The sequence below is a fragment of the Babylonia areolata genome, chromosome 20, assembly GCF_041734735.1.
Source record: "Babylonia areolata isolate BAREFJ2019XMU chromosome 20, ASM4173473v1, whole genome shotgun sequence".
NCBI lineage: Eukaryota > Metazoa > Mollusca > Gastropoda > Neogastropoda > Buccinidae > Babylonia > Babylonia areolata.
Genome location: NC_134895.1, coordinates 6,916,567 through 6,932,261, shown reverse-complemented (window position 1 = coordinate 6,932,261; position 15,695 = coordinate 6,916,567). Strand labels below are relative to the sequence as shown.

The 15,695-nt window shown below is 43.9% G+C and overlaps 1 protein-coding gene across 1 annotated transcript in view; it reads left to right on the top strand.

Moving 5' to 3' along the window:
• The first annotated feature begins 2,297 nt into the window (after positions 1-2,297).
• Positions 2,298-15,695, top strand: part of LOC143295231 (tyrosine-protein kinase transmembrane receptor Ror2-like) — a 170,756-nt gene continuing 157,358 nt past the window's right edge. Inside the window, exon 1 of the mRNA XM_076606809.1 lies at positions 2,298-2,842. Coding sequence (XP_076462924.1) covers positions 2,725-2,842 — 118 coding nt within the window. The 5' untranslated portion in view covers positions 2,298-2,724. The remainder of the gene's footprint in view (positions 2,843-15,695) is intronic.

The following is a 15,695-nucleotide window of genomic DNA, read 5'->3' as shown; positions in this document are numbered from 1 at the left end:
GCGCCCGTCAGACGATAAACCCATCGAGGTCTCGTGTGCAGCACGTACTTGGCGCACTGAAAAAAGAACCTACGGCAACAAGAGAGTAGTCCTCTGGTAAAATTCTGCAGAAGAAATCCACTCTGATCTGTACACAAATATGTATGTATGTATGCACTCAACGCCTAACTAGGCGCAATGGGTTATGGTACTGGTCAGGCATCTGCGTAGCAGATGTGGTGTGGCGTTTATGGATTTTTCCGAACGCAAATACGCCGCCTAGAGAAACTGAAACTATCTTAATTTTTCTGTCTGAGCGCTGTTTTGTTTCGAGACAAATGTCGGATAACATCCATGTCAGATGACGTGTATGGTATGGTGAGAGAGTAACCGTATGGCTTTTCCATTTTCGTCGTCAGTGTTGATGGTTATCGTGTCAGCTGAGTCCTGCACCCCTCCACCCATTTTTTTTTTTTTTCCCGTATCTCTCCCTCCCTCCCTCTCTCTCTCTCTCTCTCTCTCCCTCTGTCATAGTTGCCGAGAACATCACTTAAAAGCTCTGGGACGAACAAGAGAAAGTGAAACCCCCTTTACTTCGGGTTGGTTTGTTTTTGTTGTTGGTTTTTGTTGGTGTTTTTTTTTTTTTTTTTTTTTTGTAATTTTGGTTTGCTGTTGTTGTTAGTGTTTTTTGTTGTTTGTTTGGTTGGGTTTTTTCGTTGCTTTTTTTGTTTTTTTGTTTTTGTTTTTGTTTTGTTTTGTTTTGTTTTTTCTTTACTGTTTCTATGTTGCTTTCTTTTCTTTCTTTCCTTCCTTCTTCACTTACCCGCTTTTCTTGCTTTCGGTTGCCTTCACGTTTAACCCCCCCCCCTCCCCCACTCCCCCTGCCCCCCGCTGTTTCAATCAACAACTCTGATCTCTTTTTTAACTGACACTTCTCTCTTTGTCTCTGTCTGTCTGTCTGTCTGTTTTCCACTTTGTTCCTCCTTCTATATAAACCAGTCAAACCGGGACGAGAGCGTGCCTTTGAAACAGACTGCGATGTCGAAGGTTAAAGACCCTTGGGCGAATAAAAAGACCCCAGTGGATGCGTGGCTGTAACAGCCATTGCTGCATGGGTACTGCTCGAATGCTGGTGGCTGAGACCGGCCATCGGATTACTCGGTCTTTTCTTTTGAAGTTTTGTCTGTCCCGCTATATTTGTAAGTTATAGACAAGACGTCATGTGATGACACCACTGATGGCGATAACAAAAGGGATCAGGTCGCGAAATAGAGCTTGATGCATGTCAGTCGTTCTAAAAACAGACTGTTGAAAATAAATGACGTAACTTGTTCATGATCACTGAGGCGCCAATGAAAGTGACACGTGTTTTTTGGGGTTTTTTTTTTTTTTTTTGCATCAGGTCATTCGTGCTGCGTGTGTTGTCAGTGTTGTAGCGATGTGTGTGTGTGTGTGTGTGTGTTGTTGTTGTTGTTGTTGTGTGTGACTCTGTGTGTGTGTGTGTGTGTGTGTGTGTGTGTGTGTTGTTGTTGTTGTTGTTGTGTATGTCAGAGTGTGTGTGTGTGTGTGTGTGTGTGTGTGTGTACGCGCGCGTCCGCCGTTCATTAATTTGGTTCGTTTCCAGCCCCATCATACATTGAACAAGCATGTCGAACAACAAAGCGCCATTGCACTGCCCCCGTCCTCACCAAGCGAAACGTGGCTGGACCAGCTAGAGTTCAGAACGTCGCCACAGACCCGCACATGCCCCAATCAGCGCCAACACTGGTAAGACTTTTAACACCCAAGGGCAACATTCGAGGCTGAACGAGGGCCAACACAGCACATTAGCCACTCGGCTTGCCGCGTTCAACAACACCATCCCTCCAACAACGCCCTTGGCGGTTAACACATACAGTATTTAACATAACGACGGGTAAAAGCGCGGTTGTGGACAAGAAGCACTGAACGGGGCTATGAAGTTTGTTTTGCCGAGGAAGTGTTGGGGAGAGAAGTGTGTGTGTGTGGGTTTGTGTCGGGCCCCCACCTCACAAGCAGACGTGATTTGGACTGATGGCAGTCAGTCGTTCGTTGTTCTGTTGTCGCCGTGCTCGCCCGGCAGAGGTGATGGTTCTTTCCAGTGAATGAAACCAGTTTATGATCCGGCAACGTCAACTCTTGTGGAAAGTGTACCGAGAGATTAGTGAGAGACTCGGCTTAGGTCGACGTGCGACGGACGGCTGGGTCGCCAAAGTGTGTGTGTGTGTGTGTGTGTGTGTGTGTGTGTTGTGTTGTTTTGTGTTGTGTGTGTGTGTGTGTGTCGCGCGCGCGCGCGCGTGTGTGTGTGTTGTGTTGTGTGGTATATGTGTCGTGTGATCGCAAAGCAAGGTCGCCTCGCTTGTGTCAACTCGGCGCAGACGACATTCCCGGGGCAGGGGAAAGAGGGGACCCCCCACAAGTTTCCCTCCCTGCTCCAAGTGTCGCTCCTTCCAAGATGGTTTAGGATCCGTCTTCACAGGATTAACAAGCAAAATGTGATGGAGGAAAAAGTGAAAGTTTTTGTTATTTTTATTTTTTTTTTTTAGTGGTGTGTGTGAGTTTGTGTACGTGTGACAAGATGCTTCGTGGGATTTCTCGCTACAAGCGGTAGTTGGAGAGTGTCGTGTTTTGTTTGTGCTCCTACATACCTCGATTTACTACAACTACTTCTTCTACTACCACTACTCCTACTACTACTACTGCTGCTGCTGCTGCTGGCGTCACTCCATGGCGATACAGGTCGGTGGTGGTGACAGAGATCAGCTCGGGCCGAGGAGTGCGTGTCGACACTGGGTTCCCTTCAGCCTGGCCCTTCTCACCTGGATCGCCACTTCAACGGCTTCAGGTGAGTCTCGCCAGGTAATGGGTTAGGTAGTAAACTACACCTGTACGACGGGTGGTCGTTTTTCAACCCCCTCCTCTCCACTTCCCCCTCTTCTCCTCCCGTAGGGAATTAAAGAAACAGGTGAGTGGGGAGGGAAGAGAGGAAGAGGGAGGATTGGGTGGGGGTGGGGGTACGAGGAAGGAGGTGAGGGAGGTGGTAGTGTGTGTGACATTGCTGATCCCGCTTGGACAGTGGCAGTTCCCTTTGATGTGCCGAGACCTTGGCGAGACGACAAACGGAGCTGTGAGAGCTGGTCTTTCACTATCTGTGTGCTATGAGTGTCAAGACAGCGTGTTACTCTTCATATCACAACACTGTCTCTGTGCTGTCGGTGTCAAGACAGCGTGTTACTTTTCATATCACATCACTGTCTCTGTGCTATGAGTGTCAAGACAGCGTGTTACTCTTCATATCACAACACTATGTCTGTGCTATGAGTGTCAATACAGCGTGTTTCTCTTCATATCACATCACTATCTCTGTGCTATGAGTGTCAAGACAGCGTGTTACTCTTCATATCACAACACTATCTCTGTGCTATGAGTGTCAAGACAGCGTGTTACTCTTCATATCACAACACTATGTCTGTGCTATGAGTGTCAAGACAGCATGTTACTCTTCATATCACACCACTATATCTGTGCTATGGTTGTCAAGACAGCGTGTTACTCTTCATATCACAACACTATCTCTGTGCTATGAGTGTCAAGACAGCGTGTTACTCTTCATATCACAACACTATCTCTGTGCTATGAGTGTCAATACAGCGTGGTACTCTTCATATCACATCACTATCTCTGTGCTATGACTGAGTGTCAAGACAGCGTGTTACTCTTCATATCACATCACTATCTCTGTGCTATGAGTGTCAATACAGCGTGGTACTCTTCATATCACATCACTGTCTCTTTGCTGTCGGTGTCAAGACAGTGTGTTACTTTTCATATCACATCACTATCTCTGTGCTATGAGTGTCAGTACAGCGTGTTTATCTTCATATCACATCACTATCTCTGTGCTATTAGTGTCAAGACAGCTCGGTACTCTTAATATCACATCACTGTCTCTGTGCTATGAGTGTCAAGACAGCGTATTACTCTTCATATCACATCACTATCTCTGTGCTATGAGTGTCAAGACAGCGTGTTACTCTTCATATCACATCACTATCTCTGTGCTATGAGTGTCAAGACAGCGTGTTACTCTTCATATCACATCACTATCTCTGTGCTATGAGTGTCAAGACAGCGTGGTACTCTTCACACCCGCACAGCCTTCCAACCACCGTCCTCAGAGCCTCGTCTGGGATCCTTGGTGCATATGGCAGTGTTCAAACGCTCTCTCTGTACACGTTGCTGTCGGAAAATTTCAAGTGGTGAATTGACACCGCCGCCATTGTCTTGCTTTCGCTGACCGCTACGAGATTTAGAGTTGCTCCGCGAACTTCTAAAGCTTCACCACTAAACTGACTGACAGATAGTTAAAATTGAGCTTGTAGAACGCAAGTTAAGCTAGCTTGCCGCAAAACGACCATTTTTAGCAGAAGGTTATGGGTTTACCGGACAGGTAACTGCTAACGACGTGCTGTGCAACCGGGCCCAGTTCGCTGAAGTCTCGGGCTCTGTTCACTGTTGGGACTGAGGGAAATTATGAGGTGTTTCGACAGAGAAACATTGTTTAAGAAACAACAGAGGTGTGTAGATGGGTGTCATTGCGACTAAGCAAAATATACTATCCCTCAGCTAATTAACGCATGAAGGTAATTCAGTTCCCGCATGCTTTAAGATATAACTGACATTTTTTTTACTGCAGTTAAATTGATAATGATAAGGAAATTGATAATGATAAGGAAATTGATGATGATGATAATGATGATGATGATGATGAAGATGATGTTAATAAACCAGGAAGAAAAAGATAAACGCGAGCGCATATACGCATGCAAGTAGCGCACGCGCGCGCGCGCACACACACACACACACACACACACACACACACACACACACACACACACATTACAACTAGTACTCATATTTGTATATGTATGGGTTTTGTTGTTTTTTGTCCCTGTGGGTAGAGTGAAGATTGGTGGACGGACACGCCGATGCACTTGCATGTTTGTTTAAGTCCTTTATACGCGCGTACACTTGTGTGTGTTTTCTCTGTCTCTGTATGTACGCGCGCGCGCACGCCTACTTTGTTTTAAGTATTTGTCAGTGAATGAAAAGATTTAAAAACAATTCTTTTTAAAGACATCCGAGTTATGTGAATGGAGGAGGTGGTGGTGTTGCATCCCAGAATAACTTAGGGAGATGGTTCACTGATGATGAACACGGATTGCTGATGCAGCTGATGCCAGTCACATAATATATCATTTCTTAATTAATAATGTAATGCCAGCTCATTATTGTTAAAAACGTATTCGTGATCAGATGCACAGGGTACAAGTTAAACGGTCGATATTTGATGTAAAATAAGGTGCTAGCTCATTTACTTAACGAAAAAAGAAAGAAAAAATAAGAGAAACCCACTCTTTTATGTCTGTCCCGAGATAACAATTTATATATATATATATATAGATAGATAACAGTTGGTGTATAAACAACATTAAAAATATCTTTAAAAAATCAGAGTCTTTCTTTCATCACCTCCCTCATTTTCTTCCCCTCTGTCTCTGTGTAGTAATTGTCTGTCTGTCTCGGTCTCTGTCTCTGCCTCTGTCTCTCTCTCCCACTCTCTCTCTCTCTCTCTCTCTCTCTCTCTCTCTCTCTCTCTCAATTATTTTGCCATGTGTTAGTTAATTTGATTAAGACGTAGACATATTTTGTTCAGATATTGTTGAAAACCCGTGTTATTTTTTGGTTTTTGTTTCTTTTATTTCCTACAAATCAAACGTTGCTTCTGATGGGTTTCGGTGTCAGTTTCTCGAAGAGGTGTACCTGCTTTCGGACAAATTCATATACGCTACACATCTGCTAGTCACATGCCTGACAGCACCATAACCCAACGCGCTAGTCGGACCTTGAGTTCATGCATAATTATTTGTGAACGCATCAGAGTGGATTTCTACTACAGACTTTCGCCACACTCGGAGGATAACACTGTTGTTGCCGTGGGTTCTTTTTCAGTGCGCCAAGTGCGTGCTGCGCACGGGACCTGGGTTTATCGTCTCATCCGGGTGACTTGATGCTCAGTTTGATTTTTCGATCAAACCTGGGAGAAAGGGCGACTGCGGGAATTGAACCTGGACCCTCACGGACACTGTATTGGCAGATAAGCGTCTGAACCATTCTGCCACATTCCTCCTTATATCTCATCTTATTATAGATTCAAGTCAGTCAAAAGACGCAGTTTCATTATCAGTTTTCCAGATCGAATTTCGTTTACAGGTATGCATGGAATAAGGTTGCATGCTTTATGTATTCATTGGAAAATTTGTATTTACCTCTTCAAACGGACCATGTCCATATTGGAAAAAACTGTTGTTGTCATTCTGTCTGTCTCTGTCTCTCCCTCTCGCTCGCTCGCTTGCTTTCGCTGTCTCGTATATTTTTTGTAGTCTTTGTCTCTGTCTCTGTCCATGTCTTTGTCTTTTTTTGTCTGTATATCTGCCTCTGCCACTCTGTTTCTTTTCCCAGTTTCGCTTATCTGTCTCTCTCTCTGCCTCTATATCTCTCTGTCTCTTTCTCTCTTGTCTCCCCAACTCCCTCCATCCCTCTATAAATTTCTGTCTCTCTCCACACAACTCTTTTTTTTTTCTCTCCATCCATCTGTCTGATTATTTTACTTGTCTGTCTCTGTGTCTGTCTCTTTCTCTCTTTCCCTTTCTGGACGTGGCACGTCGGGAGAAGAAATGAGTGACGGAACAGGTCATGTCGGACTGTAAACATGACCCAAAAACAAAAGCACATCCGAAGAAACTAAGCCACGAAAAGTTCCCCACTCAATCAACACACGACAATAACAAACAAGCAACCGGCTCCCAGTTTCAAACAAGAGTTGTTTTTTTCTTTCCTTCTTATCAGTGTCAAGGGAATCATTTATTTATTTAGGAATCAGCGGTAAAGTGTCTTATTAATGCTTTGTGGTAGACTGACGCCACTGGGCAGAAGCAAGAGATCGATAATAATGATGGAAGAAGAGGAGGACAATATAATGAAGACGGGGACATTCACGTTGAATGTGAACATTTGAAGATCTATACCAGTCACGTGGAATGTGGACATTTAAGATACCGGTCACGTGGAATGTGAACATTTGAAGATCTATACCAGTCACGTGGAATGTGAACATTTGAAGATCTATACCAGTCACGTGGAACGTGAACATTTGAAGATATCAGTCACGTGGAATGTGAACATTTGAAGATCTATACCAGTCACGTGGAACGTGAACATTTGAAGATATCAGTCACGTTGAATGTGAACATTTGAAGATCTATACCAATCACGTGGAATGTGAACATTTGAAGATATCTGTCATGTTGAATGTGAACATTTGAAGATCTATACCAGTCACGTGGAACGTGAACATTTAAAGATACCAGTCACGTGGACTGTGAACATTTGAAGATCTATACCAGTCACGTGGAATGTGAACATTTGAAGATTTTTACCAGTCACGTGGAATGTGAACATTTGAAGATCTATACCAGTCACGTGGAATGTAAACATTTGAAGATCTATACCAGTCACGTGGAACGTGAACATTTAAAGATACCAGTCACGTGGAATGTGAACATTTAAAGATCTATACCAGTCACGTTGAATGTATACATTTAAAGATACCAGTCACGTGGAATGTGAACATTTAAAGATACCAGTCACGTGGAATGTGAACATTTAAAGATACCAGTCACGTGGAATGTGAACATTTAAAGATGCCAGTCACGTGGAATGTGAACATTTAAAGATATCAGTCACGTGGAATGTGAACATTTAAAGATATCAGTCACGTGGAATGTGAACATTTGAAGATATCAGTCACGTTGAATGTGTACATTTGAAGATATCAGTCACATTGAATGTGTACATTTGAAGATATCAGTCATGTTGAATGTGTACATTTGAAGATATCAGTCATGTTCAATGTGTACATTTAAAAGTATCACTCACGTTGAATGTGTACATTTAAAAGTATCAGTCACGGTGAATATTCATCATATCGATATGAAAGCAGACGTGGTGGAGCGGGGAGCGGGTGGAGTGGTGAGGAGGGCATGTGGAAGGGGAGAAGAGGGTACGGTAAAAGACAAGGGATTGGGGGTGGGGGTTGTAGAACGTAACACACACACACACACACACACACACACACACACACACACACACACAGAGAGAGAGAGAGAGAGAGAGAGAGAGAGAGAGAACAAGAACAAAACTTTAATCTCCAGGCCTCCGGCCCATAGAAAGAGGTCAAAAGTACACAATATGGTGATCACTCAGCCACAAAAAAATGTAAAATACGTACTAACTTAACCTGTAGAACAAAAGTGCTTCTCGTGCATAGTAAATTAATTCTAACTTTCATCATTGTTGTCACAGAATTCCTGTCGTATCTTCAGGGCGTTGAATATATAAATGCATAGTTTACGAATACTGTAAACAGAACCATTCTTCATCAAGTGAACATACGATTGACCTTCAGAGTTCAGATGTTTTTGCCGCAGGTTATTGTAAAGGACACAATTGTTTATAAAATGGTTTTCATCTTCGATTACGAGAGAGAGAGAGAGAGAGAGAGAGAGAGAGAGAGAGAGAGAGAGAGATCCAAACAAGGCAGATCCCATTTTTAATCATCGACATTCGTTGTCAAGCCAGTCAGAAAGTCAGGAAGTGGATCGGTTTAGTGTTACTGGCGTGACGAATAGACAAACTTTAAACAGGAGTGGTTAGTAATTAAGAAAAAATCTCGCTGAAAGGGATCAGTGGTGACGGTACTGTAGTTAAGGTGGAGTGATAGCCCAGAGGTAACGCGTCCGCCTAGGAAGCGAGAGAATCTGAGCGCGCTGGTTCGAATCACGGTTCAGCCGCCTATATTTTCTCCCCCTCCACTAGACCATGAGTGGTGGTCTGGACGCTAGTCATTCGGATGAGACGATAAACCGAGGTCCCGTGTGCAGCATGCACTTAGCGCGCGTAAAAGAACCCACGGCAACAAAAGGGTTGTTCCTGGAAAATTGTGTAGAAAAATCCATTTTGATAGGAAAAACAAATAAAACTGCACGCAGGAAAAAATCTGAAAAAAAATGGGTGGCGCTGTAGTATAGCGACGCGCTCTCCCTGAGGAGAGCAGCCCGAATTTCACACAGAGAAATCTGTTGTGATAAAAAGAAATACAAATACAACAAATACAAATACAGGGTATGGCCAAGGTTTATTTTTTTGTGCCTCCTGAGCGCATTGAAACGTCACCAACACATTCACCTTTTATGTTTACAAATTTGTTTTAACTCTTTCCATACGAACGGCGAAAGAGACGACGTTAACTGCGTTTCACCCCAATTACCGCCATCAAAATATTGCAAGCGGAAGGCTCTTATACTGAAGAGGTGAATGTTGACAAAGAATACCACAATTCTGACGACGGAAGCTAAAGGTTGGGTCATTGAGACACCCACTGGACATCCGAGGGGTCTGTGTAGAGGAGAAAAGAGGACTGGCCGTACTGAGTGAGTTAATCTTATTCTTTTTTTTCTCGTTAGGAGAGTGTTGGGTTTGAGATACAGAACAGTTTCACTTTCTCATGGAGGCGTCACTGAGCTCCGACAAATCCATATAAATATAATTCGCTGCACCACATTTGCCTGACCAGCAGCACAACCCAACAGTTTTTTGCCAAGCACAGCGTGACGGCAATAGGTGTGACGACTGACCAGCACAAGTGGTCAACTGTTGGCAAGGTGAGGGTTACCTTTGACACATTATACAGGCTAGTAAAGTGGTCACGATTACTTGTGAAAGGACGAAGCCATCACGATTTTTTATGTGAGATATTTTGATAACAAAATCAGCCGCAGGTTATGATATAGCGTGTATCAAGATCCTGGATCCTTGTTTGTGTCAAGTCAAAATGAACTTCATAGGAGGTAAAACAGTCAGCTTTACAGTTGTTGTTGTTTTTGTTGTTGTTGTTGTTGTTTTGTTTGTTTGTTGTTTGTTTTTAACATATATATCTTTATCCTGCCCTCAGATAAAAAGACAAGAGAAAGGCACAGCATGAGAGAAAAAGAAAATCATCACACGACACCAAATACGCATAGAGTATAGACAGGTGTGTGTGGGGCGGGATGTGTGTGTGTGTGTGTGTGCGCGCGTATGTGTGTACGCGCGTGCGTACGTAAGTGCTCGTGTGTGTGTGCGTCAGTGCAAGTGTTTGTGCATGTTTGTGTGTGTGCATTCGCGCGTGAGCGGAAGAGAGAGAGAGAGAGGTGCGCGCTTGCTTGCTTGTGTGTGTGTGTGTGTGTGTGTGTGTGTGTGTGTGTGTGCGAAAGTATTGTGTGCACGCGTCCTTGTGTGTGAGTGTGTGTTTTTTTGTTGTTTTTTTGTTGTTTTTTTTTTGGGGGGGGTGGGGGTGGGGGAGGGGCGGTCGGAGGGGAGGGAGGTGTGGGGGGGGGGGGCGAGTGCGAGCGCGCGTATGTATTATTGGGTGTGTGTGTGTGTGTGTGTGTGTGTGAGCGTGTGAGCGCAAGTGCTCAGTGAGGCAATAAGAGAAGACCTACCGCACGTTCAAAGCGATAATGGATTGTTGGGGACTCTTTGAAGCTTGACCCGCATGGCCTGCTTTTCTGCTCCTGGAGAGAATATTGAAAACTTTTTTTCTTACTTTTTTTTTAAATTTTGAATTTTTATTACATACATTTAACATAAGTTCTTAAATACATATATAGGATAAGAAAGAGCACATAATAAATGAAATATAGGATCAAAAGGAGCACATAATAAATGAAATATAGGATCAGAAAGAGCACATAATAAATGAAATATAGGATCAGAAAGAGCATATAATAAATGAAATATAGGATCAGAAAGAGCATATAATAAATGAAATATAGGATCAAAAAGAGCATATAATAATGAAATATAGGATCAAAAAGAGCATATAATAAATGAAATATAGGATCGGGAAGAGCATATAATAAATGAAATAATAAATGAAATATAGGATCAGAAAGGGCACATAATAAATGAAATAATAAATGAAATATAGGATCAGGAAGAGCATATAATAAATGAAATAATAAATGAAATATAGGATCGGGAAGAGCATATAATAAATGAAATAATAAATGAAATATAGGATCAGAAAGGGCACATAATAAATGAAATATAGGATAAAAAAAGAGCACATAATAAATGAAATATAGGATCAGAAAGAGCATATAATAAATGAAACATAAAAAGGTGAAAGAACATCTGATGACATACTTGACATTGTATCGTGAGAATAGGTACTGCAAGTCAAGTAAACAGACCATTTGAAGATATATATATATATCATCATTATCATCATCATCATCATCAAATGTGAAAAAAGGAGAAAAAAACAGCAACACCATTCCACCCAAAATAAATCGTTTCCATATATAACATAACACAATACGTACTTTCTTTACCCAGCAATAAACCATTTGAAAAATGCACCGTTAATTCACACCAAAGCATCATGGAGATTTACATATTACAATTTGAATATCTTAACTGTTGATAAACGTGCCTTATGTATTGTTTTCAAACAAAGGTAAATATGGTAGCCATTTTGTCTTGGAACTGTGTGTTTCACATGTGACCATTGCATTATATTCTTCTATTTTGTATCTTGAGGTAATATAATGAGTGAACTATTTGAAATGATAGACATTTATGTAATTTACATTTATATGCATCTTCCCCATGAGGATTAGCAAATCAAGAACTTGATCTGTAACCATATCCACATGGAAACCAAAAAGTATTATATGTTCGTTAAACTTTAAATTTGCACATATTGTACATGTTGTTTTTAGTGAATCTTCTAAATTTGCCCAATTATTTTTTAGAATGATCGCATCGCCAGAAAATATGTTCGATACTATCTTTAGCTTCTAAGCAAGAGTCACAGTTATATTATTACTATTTACTATTTCCATTTCTTTTAAAATTACATTTGTTCCAATGAATCTGTGTATTATGAGAAGTTGTAGCCATGTCAGTTTTATCTCTTCTATGTTATGAATTTTACTAAAAGCTTTTCCCAACGTATATTTGTTCCCAGTTTCTCAGATCATTTGTTACAAGCATTTGGAAGTGTATCATCATATGTCAAAACATCGTAGTATACCTATGATCTCTTAGATACTGAGATTACTTTTAATGCCCCGGGTATATCATGTGTACTTTGGTTTGTTATCATACTAATTGATCTACCTGTTGAAAATATTTCTTAATTGCTCTCAGAACACCGTTGTTGGCCAAGAAGTGTGTGTGTGTGTGTGTGTGTGTGTGTGTGTGTGTGTGTGTGTGTGTGTGTGTGTGTGTGTGTGTGTGTGTGTGTGTCTGTGTGAGCGCAAGTGCTCAGTGAGGCAATAAGAGAAAACCTACCGCACGTTCAAAGCGATAATGGATTGTTGGGGACTCTTTGAAGCTTGACCCGCTTGGCCTGCTTTTCCGCTCCTGGAGAGAATATTGAAACTTCTTCTTCTTCAAGATTCTCCTTCTGCTACTTCGTCTTCTTCTCCTTCCCCCTCTTCTTCTTCATCTTGTGAATGCGGCGTTAGAAACAGATTTACAGTGGTTTAGGGCTTGTGTGTTGGAACCTACTGTATCAATTGTGTGATCCGAGAAAAGTTAAAAGTTTGCAGGTCATGTGTGGCTGGAACAATTCTTTAAAAAAAAAAACACATGGCTGTTTTTGTTCCATAAGATTTATGCTTTTCGGTGTATATTCTTTCTCACTCTCTATCTCTGTATATAATGTCTCAGTCTCTCTCTCTCTCTCTCTCTCTCTCTCTCTCTCTCTCTCTCTCTCTCTCTCTCTCTGTCTGTCTCGCTGGTTTGACGCGGTGTGTGTGTGTGTGTGTGTGTGTGTGTGTGTGTGTGTGAAATTATATCCATATTTTAACTCAAAAATTACTTGAATGACACTATTGTCTGAGAGAGAATCTGAAATTACATCCATATTTTAACTCAAAAGTTACTTGAATGACACTTATTGTCCGAGAGAGAATGTGAAATTACATCCATATTTTTAACTCAAAAGGTACTTGAATGACACTTATTGTCTGAGAGAGAATGTGAAATTACATCCATATTTTAGCTCAAAAGTTTCTTGAATGACGCTTATTGTCTGAGAGAAGCTAAAACGACGTCAAACGTAAGGTACGTAAACCACCACAGACTACTTGAACACAGGAAGCCAGCTACAGAGAATGTAAAATATAACGTATTACACACAATGCAAATTTGGAAAATGTAACGTACTATATAAAATGTAAAAAATGTACCATAGCAGTTCTGAAGAGAATGTAAAACGGCGGAACACGATGCACATAGTGTAAGATAACGTGTCGTGCTACAGAGTATCTAAAATGACGTCACGCATTAGAGAAAATGTAAAAGATGTAAAGCAGTCGGTATACATATAAAATGGCGTGACGAACCACAGACAATGTAAAATGGCGTAATCCACTACATTAAATGCAAAACAACGTGACTGTAACTTAGTGGAGAATGTAAAATGACGTGACGTACTACAGAGAAAGTGAAACTGAAGTGACGTGCAGTGTCAGGAACAGACAGACACAGAGACAGAGACACCTCCCGGTAAAATTATCAGCTGGTGTGTGTTAATGTTACGGCCTCTTTCCGCAGTAGGTCACGCGACGTTCCGCGCCAAGATATCAACAGTACGCGTGAAGATAAGAAAAAAAACATGTTGTTTCTCACAATGAAGGATGTAACCCCCCCCCCCTCCCCCCACTCTGCCTTGTTTCACCCCTCAACCCCCCCCCCCAGCCCCACCCCCCCATCCGTTTCACCCTTCCACCACCGCACTCCCACCTGCCCCGTTTCACCCCTCCACCACCGCACTCCCACCTGCCCCGTTTCACCCTTCCACCACCGCACTCCCACCTGCCCCGTTTCACCCCTACACCCATACACCACCCGTCCACCCCTACCCGGCCCCGTTTCACCCCTGCACCCCCCCCCCTGCCCCGTTTCACCCCTCCACACCCCCCCGCCCCCCCGCCCCGTTTCACCCCTCCACCCCTTCCTGCCCCGTTTCACCCCTCTACCCCCAGCCCCGTTTCACCCCTCTACCCCCTGCCCCGTTTCACCCCTCTACCCCTCCCTGCCCCGTTTCACCCCTCCACCCCACCCCGCCCCGTTTCACCCCTCCACCCCACTCCGCCCCGTTTCACCCCTCTACCCCCTGCCCCGTTTCACCCCTCTACCCCTCCCTGCCCCGTTTCACCCCTCTACCCCTCCCTGCCCCGTTTCACCCCTCTACCCCCCTGCCCCGTTTCACCCCTCTACCCCTCCCCCCGCCCCGTTTCACCCCTCTACCCCTCCCTGCCCCGTTTCACCCCTCTACCCCTCCCCCCGCCCCGTTTCACCCCTCTACCCCTCCCCCCGCTTCACCTCTCCACCTCCATCCCTATCTCTCTCCACCTCCCTCTCCACCTCCCTCCTATCTCTCTTCACCTCCCTCTCCACCTCCCCCTATCTCTCCACCCCCTCCCTATCTCTCTCCACCTTCCTCCCTATCCCTCTCCACCTCCATCCCTCTCTCCACCTCCCTCCCTATCCCTCTCCACCCCCTCCCTTTCTCCACCTCCCTATCTCTCTCCACCTCCCTCTCCACCTCCTTCCCTCTACCTCCCTCTCCACCGCCCTCCCTCTCTCCACCTCCCTCTCCACCTCCCTCCTTATCCCTCTCCACCTCCCTATCTCTCCACCTCCCTCCCTATATCTCTCCTCCTCCCTCTCCTCCTCCCTCCCATCTCACTCCACCCCCTTCCTTATATCTCTCCACCTACCTCCCTACATTTATCTCTCCATCTCCCTGTTACCTCCCTCCCTTCTCTCTCTCTGTCCATCTCCCATCTCTCTCCACTTCCTTCCCTCTCACCACCTCCCTCCAATCTCTGTCCATCTTTCATCTCTCTCCACCTCTTATGCTCTCTCCAGCTCCCTCCCATCTCTCTCCACACCACTCCCCATCTCCCTCCACCTCCCTCTCCATCTCCTTCCACCTCCCTTCCTCTCCACCTCCCTCCCCATCTCCCTCCACCTCCCTTCCCTATCTCTCTTTGTCCGTCTCCCTACGGATCTCTCTCCATCTCCCTCCCATCTCTCTCTGTCCATCTCCAAAATTCTCACCCACGCGCCCGCACCTACCCCCCTCCCCCGCATCCCCCTCCACTCTCTCTCTCTCTCTCTCTCTCTCTCTCTCTCTCTCTCTCTCTCTCTCTCTCTTTCTCTCTCTTTCGCTTTCGCCCCCTCTTTTCCTCTTCACCTCGTTTTTTGCCATGTCATGCTACCTCTTTGTCAATCGGTTTACTGGAGTGAGTCAGTGCAGTAGACTATTATCATTTTACAGCCTCGGTTTTGTTACTGTTGTTGTTGTTGTTTTCCTACACTCTGGCTGTTATATTTATGTATTAGTCGGCGAGCAAGATGAAAAGCAGCATCTGGTATGGAATTCAGACAGCATGTGTACGTGTGGGTTAAAAAGCTTAAAAGTAACATAGTAAGGTTAATGAAACCTAAGCGTGGCGCATTGGTCTGGAAAGAGTGTGTGAGGGTGGGTGAATGTGTGTGAATGCGCGCATGCTAAT